Source organism: Falco punctatus (genome assembly GCF_963210335.1).
Source record: "Falco punctatus genome assembly, chromosome: 3".
Lineage (NCBI taxonomy): Eukaryota > Metazoa > Chordata > Aves > Falconiformes > Falconidae > Falco > Falco punctatus.
The window spans coordinates 98,737,037-98,758,761 of record NC_137582.1 but is presented as its reverse complement, the minus strand read 5'-3'; the positions used below and the strand labels follow the sequence as shown (position 1 = coordinate 98,758,761).

Below are 21,725 nucleotides of genomic sequence, written 5' to 3'. Positions count from 1 at the left end.
CAAATAGTAAGCTGTGTCTAGGTGACGGTGCTCAGATGCAAAGTACTTTGTAAAAACGCTGAAGGACAATACAACTCGAGTGGAAGACTGGATGGTACTTAACCTGTTTTAACACTGACTGATTCAGGAAGCGTAAGAGGAGAACAGCAGCCCCTGTGGATACGTGTTGCTCACCAGCTGCTTTCCCTGTCCCGCCTAGGAGAGGGAGCCGAGCTTGGAGGGGGAACTCCGGCCAGGGAATGACAATATGTGGGTCAAGGGGAGACAGGACAAGTTCCTGGAAGACGGACAAGGCATACCCATTGCTAAATATGTAAATGCCTCAGCCGCGTACAACACGGCAGCTGGAAGGGTAACGTGCTGTGGGAGTAGTGAAAGGAAGGGGCATGAGGTCAATGTACTTGCCCTTGATGTAGGTTTTGGCTCTTCTGAGGCAGGATTTGTATGTGTTAATTGATTTTGGTGGAATGAATGTCTTTGCAGAATGTTTCATGCTTCTGGACCTTCATAATCCACTCAGTGCATTAATGGTACTGCTGCTGGAGGAAATTGCTGTAATAGAAGAAAACATTTTATGTAGAAGTTTTTTATCAGGCAGAGATGATCATGGAACACAGCCAGGTGTGCACCCAGCACCACTGTCTTGAAGTTAATTTTAGATGTCACTTTAATATTTTTATACAGCTTTTAAGAAAACACATGCTCACATATTTGCATAAACTTATTTGTCCAAGGCCACTACAAACAATTTGGAAAGATAATGTGGCCATTTTCTGATGGCAAAGAATCAGTATTTAGACCAGGTTAGCATCAGCTGAGCTAGGCTCTTCATGGTTTTAGACCTTTGAGAATACAGAATGCATGATTGATTGACTGCTTCAGAAACACTGGGATTGTGCTTCTTGGGGTGTACAATCAGTACACACCAAAGAAACCAAAACAAGCCAACCTAGTTTTGTGCTGTACCTGCTTTGCATAAGCTTTGCTATCATGACTTCTGTTACTATTAAAGGAGCTGTACTTTAGCAAACCTTGCCTGTTAACATGCCCTGCCCTGGATTTATTTGAAGTTGGAAGGAGCATATCTAATGAGGTAATGTGAAAATGCAAGCATTTTACTTTTTGTGCTCCTCAAAATTCTGGCACATAAACAGAAGCACTTTCTGTTTGTTAGCAATGTCAGACTAGTCATTTGCCATCTTGAACTTTGTTAATTGGTGGAAAAACCCCATGGTTATAGTCCAACTGCACATTGCTTTTAATTGTTTGGGAGTTTGTTTAATATTAATCTTAACCAGAGTCTAAAATACACTGTCTAATAAGCAGGATGTACAATCCATACTAAGATCTTGAATTAAAAAAAAAAAACCAACAAATCAACCCCAGTCATAACACTGAGTAACGCAGGGTAGAGCCAATCCCTTGATTGTCTGACCTGCCAAAACAAACCTGTCATCTCCCTGCAGCCCAGACAGAATTACCTGATTTTCACCATCAGGATTGTTACAGCGTTAAGTAAGATGATACTGGCCATCCATCTTGTTTTCTGAATTTATTATGTGGGGGTTTTTTCAAGCATATATGCCTTTATGGAGATTCAGCCAGAGTTGGTACAGTCCAGCAAGCGGAAGTAGAGCGTTTAATCAGTCCTGCTGGATGTTCCCCCACAAAAGGCTTGCTTTGTGCTTGCAGCAGCAGGGTTTTCCCTGCTAAGTGATAAATGCCATGAAGCAGTGAGGTGCCAGGGGAGCTGGCTGGGAGCCCCCGTGGGTGTTCTGTCCCCCAGCCCCGGGGTCGCTGGCTCCCCAGGGTGGCCAGGTTGGAACTGGGAGCTCAGTGTGGTGGGACTGACCTCCCCCAGCGTGGGTACATCCATTGGGGACCTCTTCATCTGTGTAGCTGGCAATTGATGGAACTGGAAGGAGAAAACGTCAGATCTCAGGCTGAGTGAAAAGGACTGGTGAGTTGTTGGGGAAGGGTGGAGGGGAAAAGGCTGGAGTAAAGCGGTTGCTGGCATGTTTCTGCTGGAAAACAATCTTAACAACAGCTTTCCTCATAAAAAAAACGTGGAAAGTGTAAGCTGTCAGAGTCGTGCTAGCAAAGCAGCGTCTAGGACTTTTGAGGGTGAACATGTAAACTGTGGATGCCTAAGGATGGGCCTCTGGCTAATGGTACTAGAAAAAACATCCAGCTTTTCCCAACCTAGGTGGGCCGCAGACCGGTGGTACTCGAAAAAACATCCAGCTTTTCCCGACCTATGTATAATTTAACCTAATACGTGCACCTAGCGCCATTCCCTGAGACCTCCAAGTAGGGAAAGCTCCCCGCTGGGAGAGCTGCGCTGCCTCCATCCCTCCCCTCCCTCCACACCACCCTCTTCCTCACGTACCTCAGTGACCGAGGGCGGAGCGCAGCCAGGGCCGCCCCCTCAGGAAACCCAGGGCGGGACGTGCGGCGCCGCACGCCTCGGCCCTCCGCGTCTTACAGCCGCGGTCGCCGCCGCTGAGGTAAGGACACCCGGCGGGGCGCGAACCCGCGGACCCAGGGAAGGCCTGAGGGGAACCGCGCCGGCGGAGGGAGACGCGCTGAGGGGGGGGGGGGGGGGGGCGGCGGCGGCCGGCTCCCCTCAGGCCTCCGTGAGGTGGCCGCTCGCCTCAGCTCAGCCCCCGGGCCAACCCTGCCCCTGAAACTGCCCGCCGGCTTCCTGCGAGTTGTTTTTCCGTCAGACGCTATCGTGGAGGTTCAGTATTTAAGAAAATAATCCGTCACGGTGCCGTTTTGTGCCTTAGCAAATGTTATATTAAGGGCTCGGTGGGCTTTGGTTTGTATAACCAGGTAAAACCAGTCATCCCGGTTGGAGGGGCTTGGGTTTGCGGTGGCTGTGCTTTGCGCTGTGTGTGGGGGGAGGTCAAGATGTGGGAGAAAACCAGGAATAATACTTTTATCTTTTTTTTACAGAGATTTCCTTACAGGGAGCTTGGTCCCTGAACAGGCCTCTGGCATTTAATTTATTTCTTTGCAGGTGAAATACTTTCGAGGGATGCTGATGAGTCTCGTTCAATTTACCTCTAGAAGGCTGGTTTCCCAAGTGTATTCTGGATTTAAGGCTGCCTCTTCAAAAAAACAGAAGTTTTGCTTGGTAATGGCTCGTCCCAGTTCAAGTAAGATATCTGTTTGTTTGCTTTAGTACCCCAGGTGGGTTTTCAAGCTAGATTTGAAATTTTAGAAGGTTTTGTGTCATAGGTGAAGTCTATAGTTTAATTCAAAATGTTTAGAAGAGTGAAAAGTGGATTTTACGTGCCCCCCCCCCCCCCCCCCCAGCTGCTAAAATTTGTCTTCTATGCCTGTATTACATGTAGTTCCCAAAACCCTGGCATAGTCAGGAAGATTGCCTGGTAGCATGGTTTTAGCACTTATAATTGATGCACATTAACATGCGCTAGTTAATTGCATTTCCTTTTCATAATCCTAATGGGTAATAAAAGTTGCTCCTTATTTCTTTGTACAAGAATTATGGAGGACCTCGAGCATTTGTAACAACTGAGTAGCGGGATATTGGGTAACCCCAGGCAGACTGTTCGCTCAAGCAGTAGTAAATACTCTCTCTCTGTTTGGGGGGTGAGGTGGGGTGTGTTTTGTTTTTTAATTTGAGGATGCGCCTTAACTCAAGATCAGCAGGCAGAACGGCACAGGTGGAACAATGAAACCCCTGGCAGCTGGGTAGCCGAGATGCACTTGTTTTCTCTGCTTTGAGCATCAGTGTTCAGCTGCTGTCAGAGCCGGGAGACCAGACCAAGGGGACTGTTGGCCTGTTCTTTAAAAATTCAAGAGCTTGTGAGGTCTGGTGTATGACAGCAGATGGGGCATCAGAATCATAGTGTTCTCTGCCCAGTGGGTCTTGGGACTTTTCCAAAGACTCTCTCCTCGTCAAAACTTACCTGCCTCTGGTTAAAAAAACCCACCCACCCACCCAACCAACCAAAAAAACCCACCCCAAAATGAACCACATAGTAAATTGAGAAGGTTAGGGTTGTGATTGGCAGCTCTAAGTTCACCTAGAGGCAAGTCACTAGGGTCATATTGTAGGAGTCAGTAATGGGGCCAGTAGCGTTTAACATCTTTGTTAATCAGCTCGATGATGGGGCACAGTGTACCTCCTCAGCAAGTACCTAGATACAAAGCTGGGAGGACTGGCTGATACACCAGAGGGTCATGCTGCCATCCAGAGGGACCTCAGCAGGCTGGGGACGTGGGCTGGGAGGAACCTCCTGATGTTCAGCAAATGGATGGTGCCAGGCCCTGCCCTGGCAAGGAATAACCCCAGGCACCAGGACAGGCTGGGGCCAACCTGCTGGAAAGCAGCTCCGCAGAAAAGACCTTGAGGGCCCTGGTAGACATTGTCCCCTCTGCTCTGCCCTGGTGAGGCACACCTGGAGTGCTGGGTCCAGTGCTGGGCTCCCCAGTATGAGAGAGACACAGGCGTACTGGAGAGTCCAGCAAAAGGTTACAGAGGTGATTAATGACTTGGGGCATCTGGCATATGAGGAGAGGCTGGGAGAGCCGGGGCTCTGCAGCCTGGAGGAGACCAGGCTCAGGGGCATCTTGTCAATGCATAAACACATCTGGTGGGAGGGAACGAAGACAAGGCAGGCTCTTCTCAATAGTGCCCAGTGACAGGACATGAGGCAATGGACACAAATGAAAACACACAAGATTCCATCTGAACACAAGAAAACACTTTTTTTTTTTCTTTTTTTTTTTTTTCCTTTACTGTGAGGGTGGTCACACACTGGAATGGGTTGTGCAGAAAGAGGTGGTGGAGTCTCCATCCTGGGAAAAACTCAAAACCTACCTGACTAGACATGCTCCTGGATGATCTGCTGTGGCTGACTCTGCTTAGGCAGCGGGTTTGGACTGGATGATCTCCAGAGGTCCTTTCCCACTTCAGCCGTTCTGTGATTCTAAGATATGTTGCTTTAAAATTAGTATCTGAGGTAAACTGGAAGAGAATTTGTCTCTCTCTGTGGTTAACCTGTTCCTTTTTAATCTTGTTTTGACTTGTAGAAAAACACAAAGGAGATTTCCCATATTTTTCCCAGTTACTTTACCACGCAGGGAAAAATGGAGGGAATATACATTCAAAAATAGAAAATGCAATTGCAAACCTAGAAAATGGGCAAGATGCCTCAGAAGGAAATGTCTTTTCCCAAATTACCTCAATTTTGAAGGTGATACTTTGTAGCTAAATGTAAATAATTTTTTTTTCTCAGGTTCTTACCTTACAGTTAGGAAGCAAACAGTGCCTGGCTGGTGTTGGCAACAGTTGTTGTCGGGGTAGCATCTAGTGTGGGGTTTTGGTTTAATGCTCTGTCTTTCAAATATTGAGTATAGTCATGGTTTAATATATGCTGGCCTACTGAGCTTGCTCACATACATTTTGAGGATCTCCAGGAATTGCCTGTCAAATTCTAATATACAGAAACAAATTCGTATTCTGAAGTTAAAGTCGCGGGAGGTGTACATGGAAGCCATTTCTGGATGCATAATTTTGCCAGCACTGTCTGTATGGCCTCTTAAATAAAAGTATAAGCATTTGAATGGTCATTTGTTTTTTTCTTCTCACACACAGATATGGCCGATTTTCGAGAAGTGTTTGCCAAAGCGAAGCATATAGCCATTATCACAGGAGCCGGCGTCAGTGCGGAGAGTGGAGTTCCTACTTTCAGAGGGGCTGGAGGTTTCTGGAGAAAGTGGCAAGCCCAGGTAGGTACTGGTGGCAGCAGCTGCATAGCTGCGTCGCTGTGCTGCTCTCTGCGTCGCTGTGCTGCTCTGCCCATCGGGCAGCTGAGCAAGAGGGGTCAGAGGATGGTACCTTCGAAGGTGGAAGTGCTGTGGTAGGGACAGAACATGCTCTCCCTGCAGCTGTGCCTGCAGCTCTCCCTTGTGCCCTGGGGGCCTGCTTTTCGCAGCTTCCCCTTGTTCTTCTCTGTCGTTTTGTTTATTGGTTGTTCGGGAAAAACAGCGTTCTTGCAGATAGCTCTGGGTCTTTCTATCTTCCTTGTTTTCTTGCTGCCTTGCAGCTTAGCTGTTTGCTCATCTTTTGACACCCTCGCTGTTTTCCTACCTCATGGGGCCTTTCCTGTTTCAAACTCTGAAGAAACTTCTACCAAAACACCTAGTTGTTTTAATCTCGCTTTCTTATAATACTCTTTAAAAATGGTTTAGGATTTTTGTTTGTTTGGGGGCAGGGTTCCTCGTAGACTTGAACCCTCCCACAAACTCTCTCTTGCTGGTGTGATCGTGCCAGTGCTGGGAGCCCCTGGGGTGGGAGAGGAGGTGGAAGCAGACACTGTGGGGTGCAGTGGTGCAGCGGTGAGCACCGAAATGTGTGAGTTGTATAGGTGCCTTGTGAGTCTGACCCTGCATGGTGCCGCAGATGTTCCAGGTAACTGTTATACTGTCAGTAACTGCTGCCCCAAACACTGCAATCATGTTTGCTTTCATTATGGTTTTTAATGGCGGCATTCATGTAAGATTTGAAGAAGTTGTAAAGGAGTCAGAGGGATGAGTTTTTCAAGATGGTTCAAATCTAAAGATGCGTTTTTTCTTTCGGCGACTGTCAGTTCGAACAGAGCATGGGTGTGTATAAATGCCTGGCTCTTCTGCATCAGAAAGCTTGCATTTGGTGGTTTTATATCAATAGAAGTGTGCATTGAAGCATTAGACTGAGCTACTCCATGTTTTAAAAAAAGATAAGGCAAAATTTAAAGTTGTTGTGAAAAGTATAGCTTAGATTTTACCGGCACATAAAAGACAAGGCGTTAGACTTTGGTTTTGACAATGGCTGTAATTTGGCTTGTGTTATGATTAAGTTAAGGCAGAAAAGAAATTGCTAGTGAAGGAAATATATCCACATGATGCTGAGTTTTATGGCTGGTGTGGAAAAGAGAGTTTTGAATGCTAAAAATTGTGTGCATTGAAATATCTCATCTTTGTGATGTACTAAATTCCAAATAGTTCAGTAGGGCAGCACAGAATAAGGTCTGAGTGTACTATGTCAAGCCATGTACCACACTACTGATATTATTTCCTCATTTGATAAGATACTTTAGATTTGTCATCCGCATAAGGACTATCGAGCTATATTCTTGTCAACTGCATCTGGTTATAATTAATCAGCTTTTGATGATCTTGTTATGCTGGTAGCAGTGTCAATGGCAGCAGGCTTCAGCCTGGGGAGGGGATTGTCTTGTCCTTTTGTTGGTGGAATGAATTGTTAATGTCTTTTCCAGGAGCTGGCTACTCCGGAGGCTTTTGCACGAAACCCTTCTCGTGTATGGGAATTTTACCATTACCGCCGGGAAGTGATGTTGAGTAAACATCCAAATCTTGCACATGTTGCCATTGCAGAGTGCGAAAGGCGACTGAGCAAGCAAGGAAGGAGCGTTGTGGTCATTACTCAGAATATTGATGAGCTGCACAGAAAGGCAGGCACAAAGCACCTCTTAGAAATTCATGGTAAGAATCAGCTTACCTGGCTGCTGCAGGCCAGCAAAGCTGGGCGGGGAGAAGAGAGAGCGGGATAAGTACTGGGAGAAAAGAAATCTGTCTTTCAAATGATAGAAATTCACATCAGGTTATTTGCAGTATCACCCTGTTGTCTTTCAGAAGTCGTTTTGGGTACTTCACAGCCTCTCTTTCTCATCTTTCTTTTTTAATGGATTCTGACAGTACACAGGAACTGGTTCTCCCTTCCCGCTTGCTTAGTTTTGCCTCGGATCCACTTGAGTGCATGTGGATATTGACATTTGCTGATCTTGCTTAGAAGAGGAGAAAATAATCTATGAGGACTTCCACTGTGTGGTAGTGGTCGTGCCAGACCAGTATTGCTGCCAGTAAAGAGTGTACCAGCAAGACCAGTCTGATGAGCCCCGGTGCTTTCCCTGTGCCCTGTCCTGTCCTTTAAAGACCCACCTGTGCAGTCCTTGGCTACAGGAGGAAGAAGGGGCTGGCAATGAATGAGATTTCCTTGCCTTTCTCTCCTACACCCACTGGCATTCCCTCTGTCTTCCTTGTTGTTAGTGGCATTCCTCGCTCCCGCCCTCTTGTGCAAATGCCAGAGGAGCACAAGGCAGGTGCAGTGGGTGGGGGTCGGTGGGGCTTTTGGTCTGAGGAAATATACAGGTGTGGAAAGAACAAGGGTGGGGAGGCCCTTCCCCATCCTTTGAGGTGCCCCCACTCCTCCTTTCTCCACTCCACAGGCCCTGCCACAGGGCGGAGGTCTCCCAGGACACAGTCCCATCCAGCAGTATAATGCTTTTTAACTTAAGTATCACAAAAGGTTTAAATGGGATTTCATACCGCTACTTTGTGATCTGGACCCAGGAGAGCTGCATGAATGCCGTTGTGGATCCAAGGATAAAGCCTTGGGTATAGTTTAATTTTTATTGTCCTCCTTCTTTACAAAAAGAAACTATTTTAAAGTCTTGGTAATATTGCACATCTCTACAGCACATTACTACTGCTACAAAAGTCTTGGGCTTGAGGAGTTTTGCGTAAAACAAAACAGTGTTAACGAGTATTTTTTTTTTTTTTAAGAATACATTTCTGATTTAGGGGGAAAAGCAATAAATGGAAATAAATGGAAAACATCTCCCTCGGTGATACTTTAAATAATGAATTTCCTCTGAAATATTGTTAGGAGGCTGTGTATTATTCATGTTGTGACATAGAACAAGGCGATAAATCGTAGCTTAGAGAGGCTGTTGCTGTTGTTCACTGCAGCCTTTTAGCTGGAAGGGCTGTGTCTGTCTTAGCTGGGCCTGGTCTGTGCAGTTACTGTGGTGCTGCTCACCTTGGGTTGCTGAACAAAAGCGTGTGTAAGTGCTGTGTAAACAGCATTTCATTCATAAAGCTGCCAGTTTTCAGCACTTGGCTGTTAAAGTTCCTGTAGTAAGCTACCCACAAGGTATAATCTTCAAAGTCAAATAAAGGCCGTCTAGGATGAACACAACAACTTCCTTGTACAGCCGTGCCTCGGAGAAATCGCTTCATCCCTGCCTGGTGTTTTCTTTTTGTGTTTCAGGTAGTTTATTTAAAACTCGATGCACCAACTGTGGAAACATAGCTGCGAATTACAAGAGTCCAATATGCCCTGCGTTGGCTGGGAAAGGGTAATACGTCTGCCTCGTAAACTCTCTGTATTTTCTACTTTGCTCTTGTAGAAAAGGGACCATTTTAGGAGCATACAGGAGTTTCAGCCAACCACCTCGTTTTACTTTAATAGTATTACTGCTTAAATTTTACACAACTGTTTTGAAAGGCGAGTGTACTGCTTGGTGACTTCAGTGAGAGCCCATGATACCATAACTCACAGAATCACAGACTGGTTGGGATTGGAAGGGACCTCTGGAGATCATTCTGTCCAACCCCCTGCTCAAGCAGGGTCACCTGGAGCAGGTTGCACAGTCACGTCCAGGCAGGTTTTGAATGTCTCCAGGGAAGGAGCCTCCACAGCCTCTCTGGGCAGCCTGTTCAGTGCTCTGGCACCCTCAAGGGAAAGTTTTTCCTCATGTTCAGATGGAACTTCTCATGTTGCGGTTTGTGCCTGTTGCCCTTTGTCCTGTCACTGGCACCACTGAAAAGAGCCCGGCCCCATGCTCTTGGCACTCGCCCTTAAAATATTTGTAGACCTTGACAAGATCCCCTGTCAGTCTTCTCCAAGCTGCAAAGGCCCAGCTCGCTCAGCCTTTCCTCGTCAGGGAGGTGCTCCAGACCCCTCACCATCTTCACAGACTCTGCTGGACCCTCCCCAGCAGTTCCCTGTCTCCTGAACTGGGGAGCGCAGCACTGGACCCAGCACTCCAGATGTGCCTCACCAGGGCAGAGCAGAGGGCAGGATCCCCTCGACGCTCCTCTTCATGCCCCCCAGGATCCCACCAGTCCCTTGGCCACCTGGGCACACTGCTGCCCCCCAGCACTCCCAGGTCCTTCCCTGCTGACCTGCTGGGGGCAGCTCTGCCCCAGTGTGTACTGGTGCGTGGGGCTGTCCCTGCCTAGGGGCAGGACCCTACACTTGCCTTGGTTGAACTCCATGAGGTTCCTCTCTGCCCAGCTCTCCAGCCTGCCCAGCCCTGGCTGGCTGGCAGCGCAGCCTTCTGGTGCATCAGTCCTGTGAATGAGTAACTGCTAACCTCTAAGTTAGCACAACATTATATATGTTTTAATTAGAACTATTTCACATGGTCTGAAACTCTTATATTGGACATCAACTAACTGTACTCCTTGACAATGTGTGTTTACTCCCATCTCCTTCACCTTCCAGGTTTTTTATTAAACCAGATGCATATTCCCTATAATTGGACTGTCATCACCTGATACATTTCTTGTCCTCTCTGCATCTCTTGAGCACCTAGTAGCTTTTGTCCTTCAAGTCATCAATAAGATTCTCATGATTACAGGTCTTTAATGTACAGATGTGTGAAACAATCAGGAGGGAAGCATCAGTTACCAGGATTTCTGCAACCTAAAAAGTTGCAGAAGAATCAGTCAGTCCTTTTTCTAGCCATCCTCTTTTGCCATTAAAAAAAGGGGGGGCAAGGGGACAGGACAGGCATATGCTCATAGATTTTTAGGGTTTTTTTCCCTTTACATTTCACCAGATAGCTACATAAATATTTGTTGTGCCTTTGACAGACTTTGACCAGCTTGTTCCAGCTGCTTAGCTCTGGGGTTATTCTGGACAAATGTCTGCCCGCCCTGCATGTGGTATTTCGGGGTTGTAGTAGGTGTTGAAGTTGGCTGAAGTTGCAAAGATTCCTTGGTTGGAGAATGTGCTTTAGAGAATGCTGTTTTTATTAATGTATAAAGCGTACTTTGTACAATTGAATATGTATTTCCATTTTGTAACTTCAGGGCTCCAGATCCTGAAACAGAAGACGCTGTGATTCCAGTTGAAGACCTTCCTCAGTACGTATGGATTGCTTTGTTTTTCGCTGTTACCTCTTCATGCTTTGTGCATCTCAGAGGCTTATGTTACTGCTCACCTAGTTTTGGAAGGACGCAGAGACATTCTACAGGAGAAAAAGCATGGGACTTTGCCCCAGAGAACAGAGTCTAAAGTTATGGTGGACAACAGGAGTGTGTCCTAGAAGTTTACCATGATGCTAAAGGGATTGCATGTTTGTGTACTTGAGCATCAAGCTGAAGCATGCCAAAATTCATGGGTTTTGTAGTAAGTGGAGTAGTAGGAGATTTGCATGATGTCCTACACAGTAAACGTTTTGTTATTTTGCAGGTGCCACCTCCTGTTAGTCTGGGTACAACCACTGCGTAGTCCTTTGCCAGGCACTCAGTGTGCCACGGTGCTTTTTTTACAACGGCTGGAACTTTGCCGTAGCTAGCTGCAGGTGCGAGAAGCCACCAGAGTTTTCCTGTGGTTCCTAAGGAGAAGAGGCTAATGCAATGCTTCTGCCTTGCAGTTCACTTTCTCCTTAAAAACCTGTTGGCCATTTTTTTTAAAGTTGATGGAGGCCGAGGTCTGTAGCACATGCTATGGTTTATGTTCCATGGATTTCAGAAGCTCAGTTAAGGGGAAGACACGATTAAGTGTCTTGAGATGAACAACTGTTCAGCAACCCGTTCGGTGTGAGCAGGCAGCGTGTGTGTACGTCCAACACGTGTGCAGCATGGCATCAGCTGCCTCCAGTCCCGCACGCGGTGGAGGAGGGTGGGGGGAGGGCTGCGAAAGAAAAGGGAGAAAGGTGAGGGCAGGTGAGGAGCCCAAATGAGAATGAAAACTGCTGTGCCGTGTTGCAGCTTGAAGCGTCTGCATCAGCAGCATAACGCTGTTCCTTTGTGATCTTTGAACAGGTGCGAGGAGGATGGCTGCAATGGGCTCCTCCGTCCCCACGTTGTGTGGTTTGGCGAAACCCTGGATCCTGACATCCTCACAGAGGTTGAGAAGGAACTTGACATCTGCGACCTCTGCTTGGTAGTGAGTGACGCTTTTGTTACCATGCCTCGTAACCGGCAGGGAAGCCATGCTGGAGCTGTACCTCCTGGGTAAAGGAGATGCATCTCTGCTTCCCTGAGGGAACTGAAAGCCCTGGAGGGACTCCTTAGTGTCAAGTGTAAAATAGTAGAAGACTGTGAAGTTTGAAAATCTACATGTACTGCTTGGAAATCAGTGGGTTTGGCATGGTGCATCTTGCTCAGCTGGTATCTGCAGCCTGCGTTTGGTGTGCGCAGCTGTTAGCAGCTCGAGTGTTAGAGGCTGGCTGATACCGTTTAGCTGTTGAATTTCTCAAGCAGTGATTATATGATTATTTTGATGCTCAGTTAAAAAAAATATGCTTTAAGAAGGTAGCTAGCTGTTAGCATGTGCTGCTTTTTTTATGAGGTTATTTACGTGCCATGTAGGTTCCGGATTGCTGACCAAAGCACTCGCCCAGAATATTGTGTACCCTTCACAGAATGATGTCAAGTAACAGAAGGAACATCTTGGTTTGTTTTCCTGATGGCGAAGTCTGCCATTTTGTGTTTCTGGGATATTTTTTTTTTTAATGTACCGTTATAATCCACAAATGGGCTTCTTTGGGTTGCCTCAAAGGAAAAAATCCCAGTTCTTATGCTATACTAACTATATATACAGCGACGCTGAATATAGATCCTGGTTTGGTTTCATTTCTGTAGGGATCCTCCGAGCTTTAGCGGTTGTGCCCATCCAGCGTGCCGGGGGGGTCCTCACCTTGCGGGTTGGTCGGGTTTGCCCGTTAACTGCCGGCCTTGCCCCACCTGTGGTTGTGTCCCCTGGCCCTGCAGGTGGGGACCTCCTCGGTGGTGTACCCTGCCGCGATGTTCGCCCCTCAGGTGTCCGCCCGGGGAGTGCCGGTGGCGGAGTTCAACACGGAAGCTACGCCCGCCACCAGCAGGTTCAGGTGAGGCCGTTCGGCTCCGTCTTCCGTTAAAAACGCCCAACGCGCGGGGGGAGTTTGAAGCAAACGCTGTTTGGAGCGCGCGGCCTCCGTGCTTCAGAGGCGGGTTGTGCGGGCAGGCGCTGGGCTGCCGGGGGACCGGCCCACCCCGAGGGTGCAGGCGTGCCTCGGCCCAGCGGGAAGCGGCAGCGCGGCCCCGACACCGACCCCCACCCTCGGATGCGTGGGGAGTGCGGGGCGCTGCCCGGTGCCGGTGCGGAGGTGGGGGGTGACGCTTTGCCCGGTGCGGGGTTTGCGGGGCGCTGCCCGGTGCCGGGGGTTGGGGGAACGGTATGCCCGATGCGGGGGGGCGTCGGGAGCGCTGCCCCGTGCCGGGGCTTGGGGGAAGGCTATGCCCGGTGCCGGGGGTGGACGGGGGCTGCCCGCCCGCCCCTTCATCCGGCTGCTTCCTTGCAGGTTTCACTTCCCGGGCCCCTGCGGGAGCACGCTGCCGCCGGCGCTGGCGCGCCACCCGACCGAGATCATCGCCTGAGCGCCGCGGGGCTCCCCCGGGCCGTGCCTGTGTGCCCCGCCCCCCCCCCCGGTCCATGTCTGTGTGTCCCGTCCCGTCCCCCCACACCGGGCAATAAACGGGCGGCCGGTCCCGCCGCGCCCCAGGGCTCCGCCCCCCCTCGCCCCTCCTCTGTGTCTGCGCGCGCGGCGGGCGTGGCCGGAAGTCGGCGGAGCGGTGCCGGGTCAGGGGGCGGGGCGGGCGGCGCGCGGCCATGGCGCGGCGGGGGAAGGTGGCGGCGCTGCTGGGCCCGGCCTCCTCGGAGGACGAGGCCCCGGAGGAGGTGGCCTTCGGCGCGGCACGGGAGGCGGCCCAGACCGAGCGGAAGCGCGTGGGGGAGGCGGCCCGGAGGTACGGACCCTTCCACCCCTACCCCGCCCCAGCCCAGCCCCGGGGCCACGCTGACGGCGCCTCCCGCCTCCCCGCAGGCACCGGGAGCTGCTGAAGGAGAAGCGGCGGCGGCGGCAGGAGCTGTTCGCGGAGCAGAAGGTAGGGGGGCCCGGCCCGCACCCTTCGCGCTGACGCCCCCCGACCCCCGCTGACCCCCTCTCTCCCCGCAGAAGCGCAAGCTGCTGCCCGAGGCCGTGCTGCAGGAGCTGGCCGCCGCCGCGCCGCCCGCAGGGTGAGGGGGCGAGCGGGGGGGGAGGGGCGCGCGGGGGGGGGGCTGGCGCAGCCCCCAGCAGCGCTGTGCTGGTACCAGTCGCAGGGGAGGCTGTGGCAGCACCGCAGCGCTTTGGCTCCTGCCGGGCAGCGCTCGCACGGCCTCAGGGCTGGCTCCAGCCCCCCTCACCGCGGGGTGGGCAAGCTCTCGGGACGGAGGGGACGGACACAGCCAGGACAGCTGACCCAGGGTGGCCAAAGGGCCGTTGCAGCCTGCTCGGATATAAAAGCTCAGAGCAGGGAGGAGGAAGGGGAGTGTTCGTCATTTACCATGTCCATATTCCGGAGCATCCGCTGCACACACTGAAGCCCTGTTTCCCAGGAAGCGGCCGGACATCACCTCTCATGGGAAGTAGAAAAGAACTTCTTCTGTTTTCCTTCACTTCCACAACTTTGGCTGTTGCTTCATTAAACTGCCTTTATCTTGACCCACAAGTTTTGGGGTGTTTGCCATCTTATTCTCCCACTCATTCTGCTGAGGGGCTTGGTGGGCACCAGCCACGGCCACCCCACCATCCCGGTGAGCACAGGTGAGCCTGTATGGCCCCTCCGGGTGGGCCCTGGTGTGTGTGGGATTGGGCTTGAGGCAGGAGCGTTTGTGGCTTTGAGTGAAAGAGGGGGGTGTGAGTTGGAATAACCTCTTGCCTTCTTGGCCCACAGGCCTGATGTGCAGGCTGCGGTAGCTGAGCGAGGTACGTATGTTGCAACTTGCACTGGTGGTGTGGTGCTCTCCCAATCCCTCGGGATTGCATCCCTGTGCTGGAGAAGCAGCGGGGCAGCGCTCCTGTGCGGAGCTCTTCTGGAAGCCCAAAACCTGAACTGTGAACTGACTGAACAGATCGTTGCCAAGGAAAAGTATCTGAGGAAAAATCTAAAGCCACGTTTAATCTGAGTCCTGCGCCTTGTACAGAAATGGTCTGCTGTACAGTGGTTTCAGTTGAAAGAGCCCGAGGTGTTTAAGGAAACAAAGGGCAGGTGTCAGAAAAGCCAGGATTATGTGAGGGAGATGAATACTTAGCCTTTAAGTTATAAAGGCTATTCCTGGATAGAGTTGTTAGTCGCCGTGATACTTTACACATCATGCTGTGATTTAATAGCATCTGTAAAAAATGAGGTAACTTTTTCTAATTCTGAAAATTAAGAGTCTGGAGCATCCATGACTGCTGGTTTCTAGCCCTCTGTACTTGTAAAAAATATGTGAGGTTTTTTTTTAAAACAATTCTCTCATCTATCCCTTACATAATTATGTAGCTGGATGGTGTAACTGCTACTTTTTCTTCCTTTTATTACTGTTTTGGCACAAACAAGATGGGCTCAGGACAGTGTCTTGAATACTCAAGCCTCCAAAGTACTTTTAGCAGTGAGGACGAATCCGCAGCAGCGCTCCCCTTTGTGTGTTACTCGTGGCTGCTCTGTTGTGTTGAGGTTTTGTCCTGTGCTGAATCCCGGTTTTGGTGTTGATGCCAAGGGAAGGGCAGGGGCAGGCTGCCCAGCAGGACTTTGCGGGGCTCCCCCAAGGCAGGCTCTGCCCACCCTCTCAGAGCACCTCTTACTGGTCAGAGCTGCTGAAAAATGCCTGTTAACAGAAGACCCCTCACCTTTTCACAGCTGAACTCATCTCATTCCTGTTCCTCTCACTTACAGCTCTTAATTTGTAACATTTGGGAAATTTTTTCTGTTATCTATTCAATTTATTTTAGGTAAACAGAGTGGAGGTGGGGCTGTGAAGCAGAGACAAGGCCAAGTCCAAAGGCGGGTGAAGAAAGAGAAGCAAGGAAAGGGTGCCAGGTACATTGGGGGTGCTCCTGCCTGCACAGGGGGAGGGGGCAGCGCAGCAGCTGTGCAGCCGTGCTCCCTTCACATTGCCTTTAAGTGTTATATTTTATATATATATATTACACACAAAATTTGTATGAGAAATAGTCCTTCTGTATCCTGTATATGTAACCGGGCAGCCACAAGCACAGCAGTAGCCACCATGTTATGTGCTGCACCGAACTCCTCCCTTTCAGTTGTCTTTTCCTTCCCCCGTTTCTTGTCCCTGCTGTCCCTACAGAGGAACTGCACCCTCTGGTAGGGCTAGTTCAGGGGTCCCAAGGGACTGTGTGGGGTGCAAAGCCGTAAGGACAGCTTGAGAGTGTTGGTCTGATTTTTTGTTAATACCGCCGCACAGCTTGGCCGAGTGTCAGAAACCAGCACTGGCTGCTCTTGTGCTCCAGTAGCTTGAGTCTGTAAGGGTGCTCCAGGGATTTAAATCTCCTTATTTAACTAGGTCAAAAGGAAACTATACAGCTGTGCGCTTAAAAGATCAGAGTTTTACAGGCCTCCACCAACAGCTCGCCTTGGACTTCGTAAAGGCGCAGCTCTACGGCCCACATGCCAACCGGGCACAGGGTAAGCAGTGTCCTCAGGGGGGTCCTGCATCTGCGTTTGCCTGGGTTAAGCTTGGTAATTAACACTCATCTCTGTTTCAGCAAATGAGTTTTTTTCCCTTGAAAACAAGAAAAAACCAGTTAAGAGCGCAGCAGTTCAGTTTGTGGACAAATCTTGGGGTGAGTACAGAAAGTCTGACTAGGTACTACTTTGTGCATGGGTTTACGTATACACTTTAAAAGCACCAGCACGGTTCCCCTGGGAGGGCTGGGTCTCGCTCCCAACTCGCAGAAGCTGAGCCAGGGCAGGGCAGCAGCGTGCTACAGCCCGAGTGGGTGCGGCGAGCGCTCTGTGACACACAGCTTAGAAAAAAATTCTTCCTTTTTTGTACATTAAGAAACAACATGTTTATCTGTAGAAATAAATACTAACTGTTGTTCTAACAACCTCTGAGCTGTTGGAAACAATTTCAGACAGGTAGAACGTAAAGCAGGGCTGCCAAGATGCCGGAGCTGCTGTGTGAGCGCAGGGAAATAGTGCCTGTTTCTCCCCATTAAAAAATGTCCCTACAGAGACAAACAGGGACAGACTTGACACACACCGGTTATAGCCACGCGCTGCTCCTCCGTCATGGAAGGCGCCCATGGTCTGTGAGGTGATGGGGGTTTGTCAGTGGCCCAGGCAGCTTTGTTCTGAAATGCGCAGTGATCAGTGCGCTGCTGCTTCTGCCATAGCCGGGCTAAGGAAACAGTAACCGACAGCTTTTTTCTTTCAAGGGCAAGAAAAAAAGGAAAGAGCAGCAAGGTTTAAAAAGCGTTGGCTCGCAGCACACATGAAAGACTGAGTATGAGGACAGCTTTTTCAGAAGGTGCTATTGACTGTTACTGAACACAGCAAAGGTGTTTCCCCCACTTCTCCATCACCGCTCGGCTTCCAGCTCAAGCCCCCGGAAGGCACCAGGCTGCAGACTTCCCTGTTCCCTCCCCAGTCGCAGAGTGGCTGGGGAAGCAACTCTGTATCCTTAATACTCATTGACAACAGCTGGTGTTTCCCCCAGGCGTGTAGAGCTGCCTCCGTGAGGGAGCTCCCTTGCAGAGAATAAAGATGAACGACATTGTACTTACGGCTCTGGGTGCTTCACTTACTCTCACAGCAGCCGGTTACTGCAGGTTGTTCAGTCACATCTCTAAAGAAAGGCTGGATCCTTAATGCCTCAGTCATCAACTCCGCTCACACCGCAGGACGCCCTGTGCAGCCTGACGATTGCTTTTGAAAAATAAGATATATTTCCCCCCCAGCCCCACTTTCAGGGAGCGCTGAATGAGCTCCCTCAGGAACCACGAAGACATAGCATACAAGTCCCTGCTACCGTGTATGTCGAAGTAAGTTTTTAATGGCTGGTTAATTATGATATCACTACATTTTATTGCAATATAGTACTATTTAAGCACTTTTAAAAATGCAAGGTGTACAAAGATTAAATTAAGACTGTAAATTGACTAAATATTTGGTTTTTATATAAATAGGTCATAACCACACTGTTGACATGTAATACTGTTATAATACAACAGTTAAACTGGTGAGTCTACACAACAGAGGCTGTCTGTAGTTAAACAAGGAAACAAAGTTGAAAAGACCATGTTAAAACAAAAAACTACTAAGATCAACAGGTTGGGATTGTAAGTAGCAACAAACATATTCACTCAGCTCCTGAGTAATTCAAGTTTTACAGTACACATTAAAAAATATCATTTCTTCCCATCAACACTATATATCCAAACCATCAGGTGTTTATGCATTTTGCAAATTACACTGATTGAACTATGTAACAATGGGGGTGGAGGTTGGCAAGTCATCCTGCTCGACGTTTACATCACCCACACGCTAAAACATCCACGTCTCCTCTTCCGTCCCACCACAAGGTAGCAGGATTTTTGGTTTGTTTTGGACAATCATTTCAAGGATCAGTACTTGTCAATCCAGATGTCTGACATTATCAGTGATAGTTTCAACTCTTAGTTGTCTAAGAGGTTTTAAGATGGAAGTTTTCTCCTAACACTAAGTTAGAAATCATTTGCATCATGCTGTAAACTAGGAAGCAACATAAAGCGACAGACTTGTCCTTAGTACATAATTAAAATTCCAAATTCCAGTCAGCCGAGCTGGTCTACCTTCCACGTGGAGCATGCCACCCCACCTTTCGGACCTTCCAATGCATAGCTAGTGGAGGTAGTCTTCCACTGTGGCGAAGGCGCAGGATCCGATCCCCGATCGAGCCATCAATCCTAGACACTGCGACGCCTGTCCCATCGCCAGGGCGAGCGGCGGCTGCTTTGGCAGGTTGTGAGTCTCTGAAAAAGCACCACAGGGGCAGTGAAAATGCCCGATTAATTTCAGAACAACGCTCTGAACACTGACAACCGCTCGGCTTGCTTCAATCACTCTGCCCAGATGTCTCTCTTGCTCCTGCAGCAAGACAGAGCAGGAACAAGGTGACATTTCCAACCCCCCCCCGCACAGCACCGCTGCTGAGCGGGCCCGGGTTCGCTTTGCACCAGAAGGGTGACGACACCCGCTCCGTCAACGCGCCCCTTTTACCAAGAGCGTACCCCATCGCGGCTGGACTGGGTCAGCCACCCAGCCCCAAGTGGGACACGAGGCGCTCTGCACCACCGTGCAGCCCGCCAGGCCCTACTCACCGAGTATTGCACTATTAAGTACAGAGCACACAGGTTCTCTTTGTATCGGGTCAAGCTGATTCCCCACAGGGCTGCTCCAGGGATCTGAATACGCCAGTAAACTGAAGGCGTCCTGCGGAAAGATGACGTTCGCTGTATCTCACAGCTACACTGCACTCGTGAAAACGAGGGCTATTTTCTTCACCCATTATTTTGATTCAGGGATTCATTAAAAGGTGACTGTCAGTGTCCTTCATCAATACAAAAGGATAAAAAACTGTAGCAGGACTTGTGCCATTTTGAGCAAGCAGTGTTTTGCCCATCAGGAAGAAAAACAGTTGGCGGTGTTTTAGGAAGCGATGGGGAAGGAGAAAACACTGAAAATTGCACGCATTCAGTCTTTGGCAGGGGAATTTTTTCCAGAGCATTCTCAAACCAAGGTAAACTGAGCAAGACGCAGAGTACTAACAAGAGCACATTTCAGGCACCTGTGTCAATCCTCTTCCTTGTGGTTCACGGATCGCAAGAGCTGGAAGTGCCACTTTGGCTCGCAAGGCCAAGCTACATGGTCAGAAATGAGAGGGAAGTGCTAAATTCACCTCTGGTTTCAATTGTCTTACAGTATGAAATTACCTTCCCTGCAAACACGCTGCATGCGTAAGACAGGAGCCAAGAGCAGAATACTGCTCTCAGACACACACAGAATTTTAAAAATGGCAGAAGATAAAGCCCAGCAGTATTGCAGCACCACGTGCTGCGGAAAGCTGCTGGGCGACACGGTTGTTCACCTGAACACCCCCACAATTCCAAGATCACACATACCTTGAGCATTTTCTTATTCGCTGTGTTTTTGCCACATTCTCTTCTTAGCTGCTCGCTCATTGCTTGCAATTCTCTTCCAAAATGGATCATTCTTTCAATCGCCGCTTGGCTGCCACCACATAGCTGACGTCTTAACTGACTTGAATCTACTTCTGCAAGAACGATATCGTCATCATCACCGCTAGCAGGGCGGACAGTAACAGATCTATGGACCTAGAGAATCTGCACTGATTTCACCCAGAAGACACCTCCTTCCCAGAAAGCAAGCCCCTGGGGGCAGAGACCTTGCCACAATGTTCTACACCGAGCACTGCTGAGCTGCTCCTTAAGGAACGTTAAAGAGACTTAGTTAACTAACAGCAAAGGCTGTCTACACACGCTGTTTATTTTGCAATGGTTAATTTTAAACTGACTATAAACCAAGTTCTACCCTAAAATTTTATGGGAGTTTATTAATGACAAAAATAAGCAGTTGTCGACGCAGTTCTACCTTGGTAATGCTTTGGTGTTGCACTTCTGAAGTGCTGGAACTGAATCTGGAACTGCTAATTAGGGGGTTAAAACCCCTGAACTGCCCCAACAGCCACCGTGGGTGTTGCCACAAGATGGTCACTTAGACCGTTCATACTCCTTGTAGAATGTATTAGTTTAATAATTTGGACATTTTGTTACATTTGGTAATCAAGCCAAACCCTACAATTGGTTTCTTTTTGTTTCTACAGTATTCACCCCCCCCCCCCCCCGAGTGATTTTAAAATATATTAATGCAGTTTATGAACAGTAAATCAACCCTTGGCATCTCTGAAAGTTCTGCCTTCTTTTTTTTAAATTTACAACTAAAGCAACCTGTAAAAAAAGGGGGGGGAGGGGCATTTATCCATTCCTTGCCTTTTTTCAGCAACGGAATTGAGTTCCAAATCAAAATTTGGATGTACACTTGAATTACAAAATCATTCTTCTGATTTTAATATTGCTCTCTGTTTTGACCTATGCTATGTGTTTCGACCAGTATTTCAAACAAGGATTTGTAAGTGGCCACTTTTTTTTTTTTTTCTCTTAGATATCACCTCTGGAAAAAATCTACCTACTTAACATTACATACACAGAACTAAGGAGTATATACTTCATATCTCAAAAAGCAAAAAACCCACCAAACTCAAACCGGGTGGGGGGTGGGGGTGGGGAAGGGTAAACAATGTAGGTTGAGGAGCCACATTTCTTTTTTACAAAGGTGAAGCACCCACAAGTCTTCAAGCAGCGGTGTTTGTTGTGAGCTGCAGCCCAACCTAGGACATCATTTTCCAAAGACAGAAAACAACTACATTAAAAAACAACCACCACAAACAACTCTGCGCCCTGTGCAGCCGCTTCATGTCTGACACAGCCAGCCTCTGCGGAAAAGGCTGCAAAGAGAGTAAAGAAGTGAGGCCTTGTTATTATCCAGTTACAGAACGTAACACAGGGAAAACAGCCTGGCGATCCGCATCTCCCGCCTCCGGGGCTGGAGCAGAATTAGAGCTGCTTTGCAACAGTTATCTGGTGTTTACCAGCAAAGCTGCGTGGTCAGCAGCAGCACGTCCCCCCCAGCTCTGCAGCGGTCACAGATGGCTCCGGGTATCACTGCATCCTCTGGGCTTACCAGGGACCTCCCAAGTGTCACATTTCATTTAAACATTATTAACTGACACATTATGGTTTGAGAAGACA

The 21,725-nt window shown here is 49.0% G+C and overlaps 4 protein-coding genes across 10 annotated transcripts in view; 2 read left to right on the top strand and 2 right to left on the bottom strand.

Annotated features, from left to right (window-relative positions):
* RNF182 (ring finger protein 182) overlaps positions 1-21,725 on the bottom strand; it is a 279,878-nt gene that overhangs the window by 94,438 nt on the left and 163,715 nt on the right. The gene's annotated exons all lie outside the window — the stretch shown is intronic.
* SIRT5 (sirtuin 5) lies at positions 99-13,523 on the top strand. Of its 4 annotated transcripts, none has more exons than XM_080379778.1 (9): positions 99-2,507; positions 3,023-3,161; positions 5,630-5,763; positions 7,293-7,518; positions 9,086-9,173; positions 10,915-10,968; positions 11,872-11,995; positions 12,823-12,938; positions 13,392-13,523. In XM_080379778.1, exons 2-9 carry the CDS (start codon positions 3,041-3,043, stop codon positions 13,465-13,467), a joined length of 939 nt encoding a protein of 312 aa, XP_080235904.1. In that variant the 5' UTR covers positions 99-2,507; positions 3,023-3,040; the 3' UTR covers positions 13,468-13,523. The 4 variants fall into 4 exon arrangements, with proteins under 4 accessions (XP_080235904.1, XP_080235905.1, XP_080235907.1 ...); XM_080379779.1 differs by lacking the exon at positions 99-2,507 and adding an exon at positions 2,602-2,740; XM_080379781.1 differs by lacking the exon at positions 99-2,507 and adding an exon at positions 2,623-2,770.
* Positions 13,579-17,637, top strand: NOL7 (nucleolar protein 7). 2 transcript variants are annotated; one of them, XM_080379797.1, is made up of 8 exons: positions 13,579-13,836; positions 13,914-13,974; positions 14,046-14,107; positions 14,806-14,837; positions 15,846-15,933; positions 16,418-16,539; positions 16,620-16,697; positions 17,295-17,637. In XM_080379797.1, exons 1-8 carry the CDS (start codon positions 13,700-13,702, stop codon positions 17,360-17,362), a joined length of 648 nt encoding a protein of 215 aa, XP_080235923.1. In that variant the 5' UTR covers positions 13,579-13,699; the 3' UTR covers positions 17,363-17,637. The 2 variants fall into 2 exon arrangements, with proteins under 2 accessions (XP_080235923.1, XP_080235924.1); XM_080379798.1 differs by lacking the exons at positions 13,579-13,836; positions 13,914-13,974; positions 14,046-14,107 and adding an exon at positions 14,149-14,675.
* Positions 17,892-21,725, bottom strand: part of RANBP9 (RAN binding protein 9) — a 41,142-nt gene continuing 37,308 nt past the window's right edge. For 2 of the 3 annotated variants that reach the window (XM_080379773.1, XM_080379772.1), the window contains exons 12-14: positions 20,019-20,170; positions 19,218-19,329; positions 17,892-18,869 (exon numbers count right to left, since the gene is read on the bottom strand). In XM_080379773.1, the coding sequence (XP_080235899.1) occupies positions 18,739-18,869; positions 19,218-19,329; positions 20,019-20,170 (395 nt within the window). In that variant the 3' untranslated portion in view covers positions 17,892-18,738. Of the gene's footprint in view, positions 18,870-19,217; positions 19,330-20,018; positions 20,171-21,725 lie in introns of those variants that run through there. The other variant, XM_080379774.1, reaches the window with a different exon arrangement.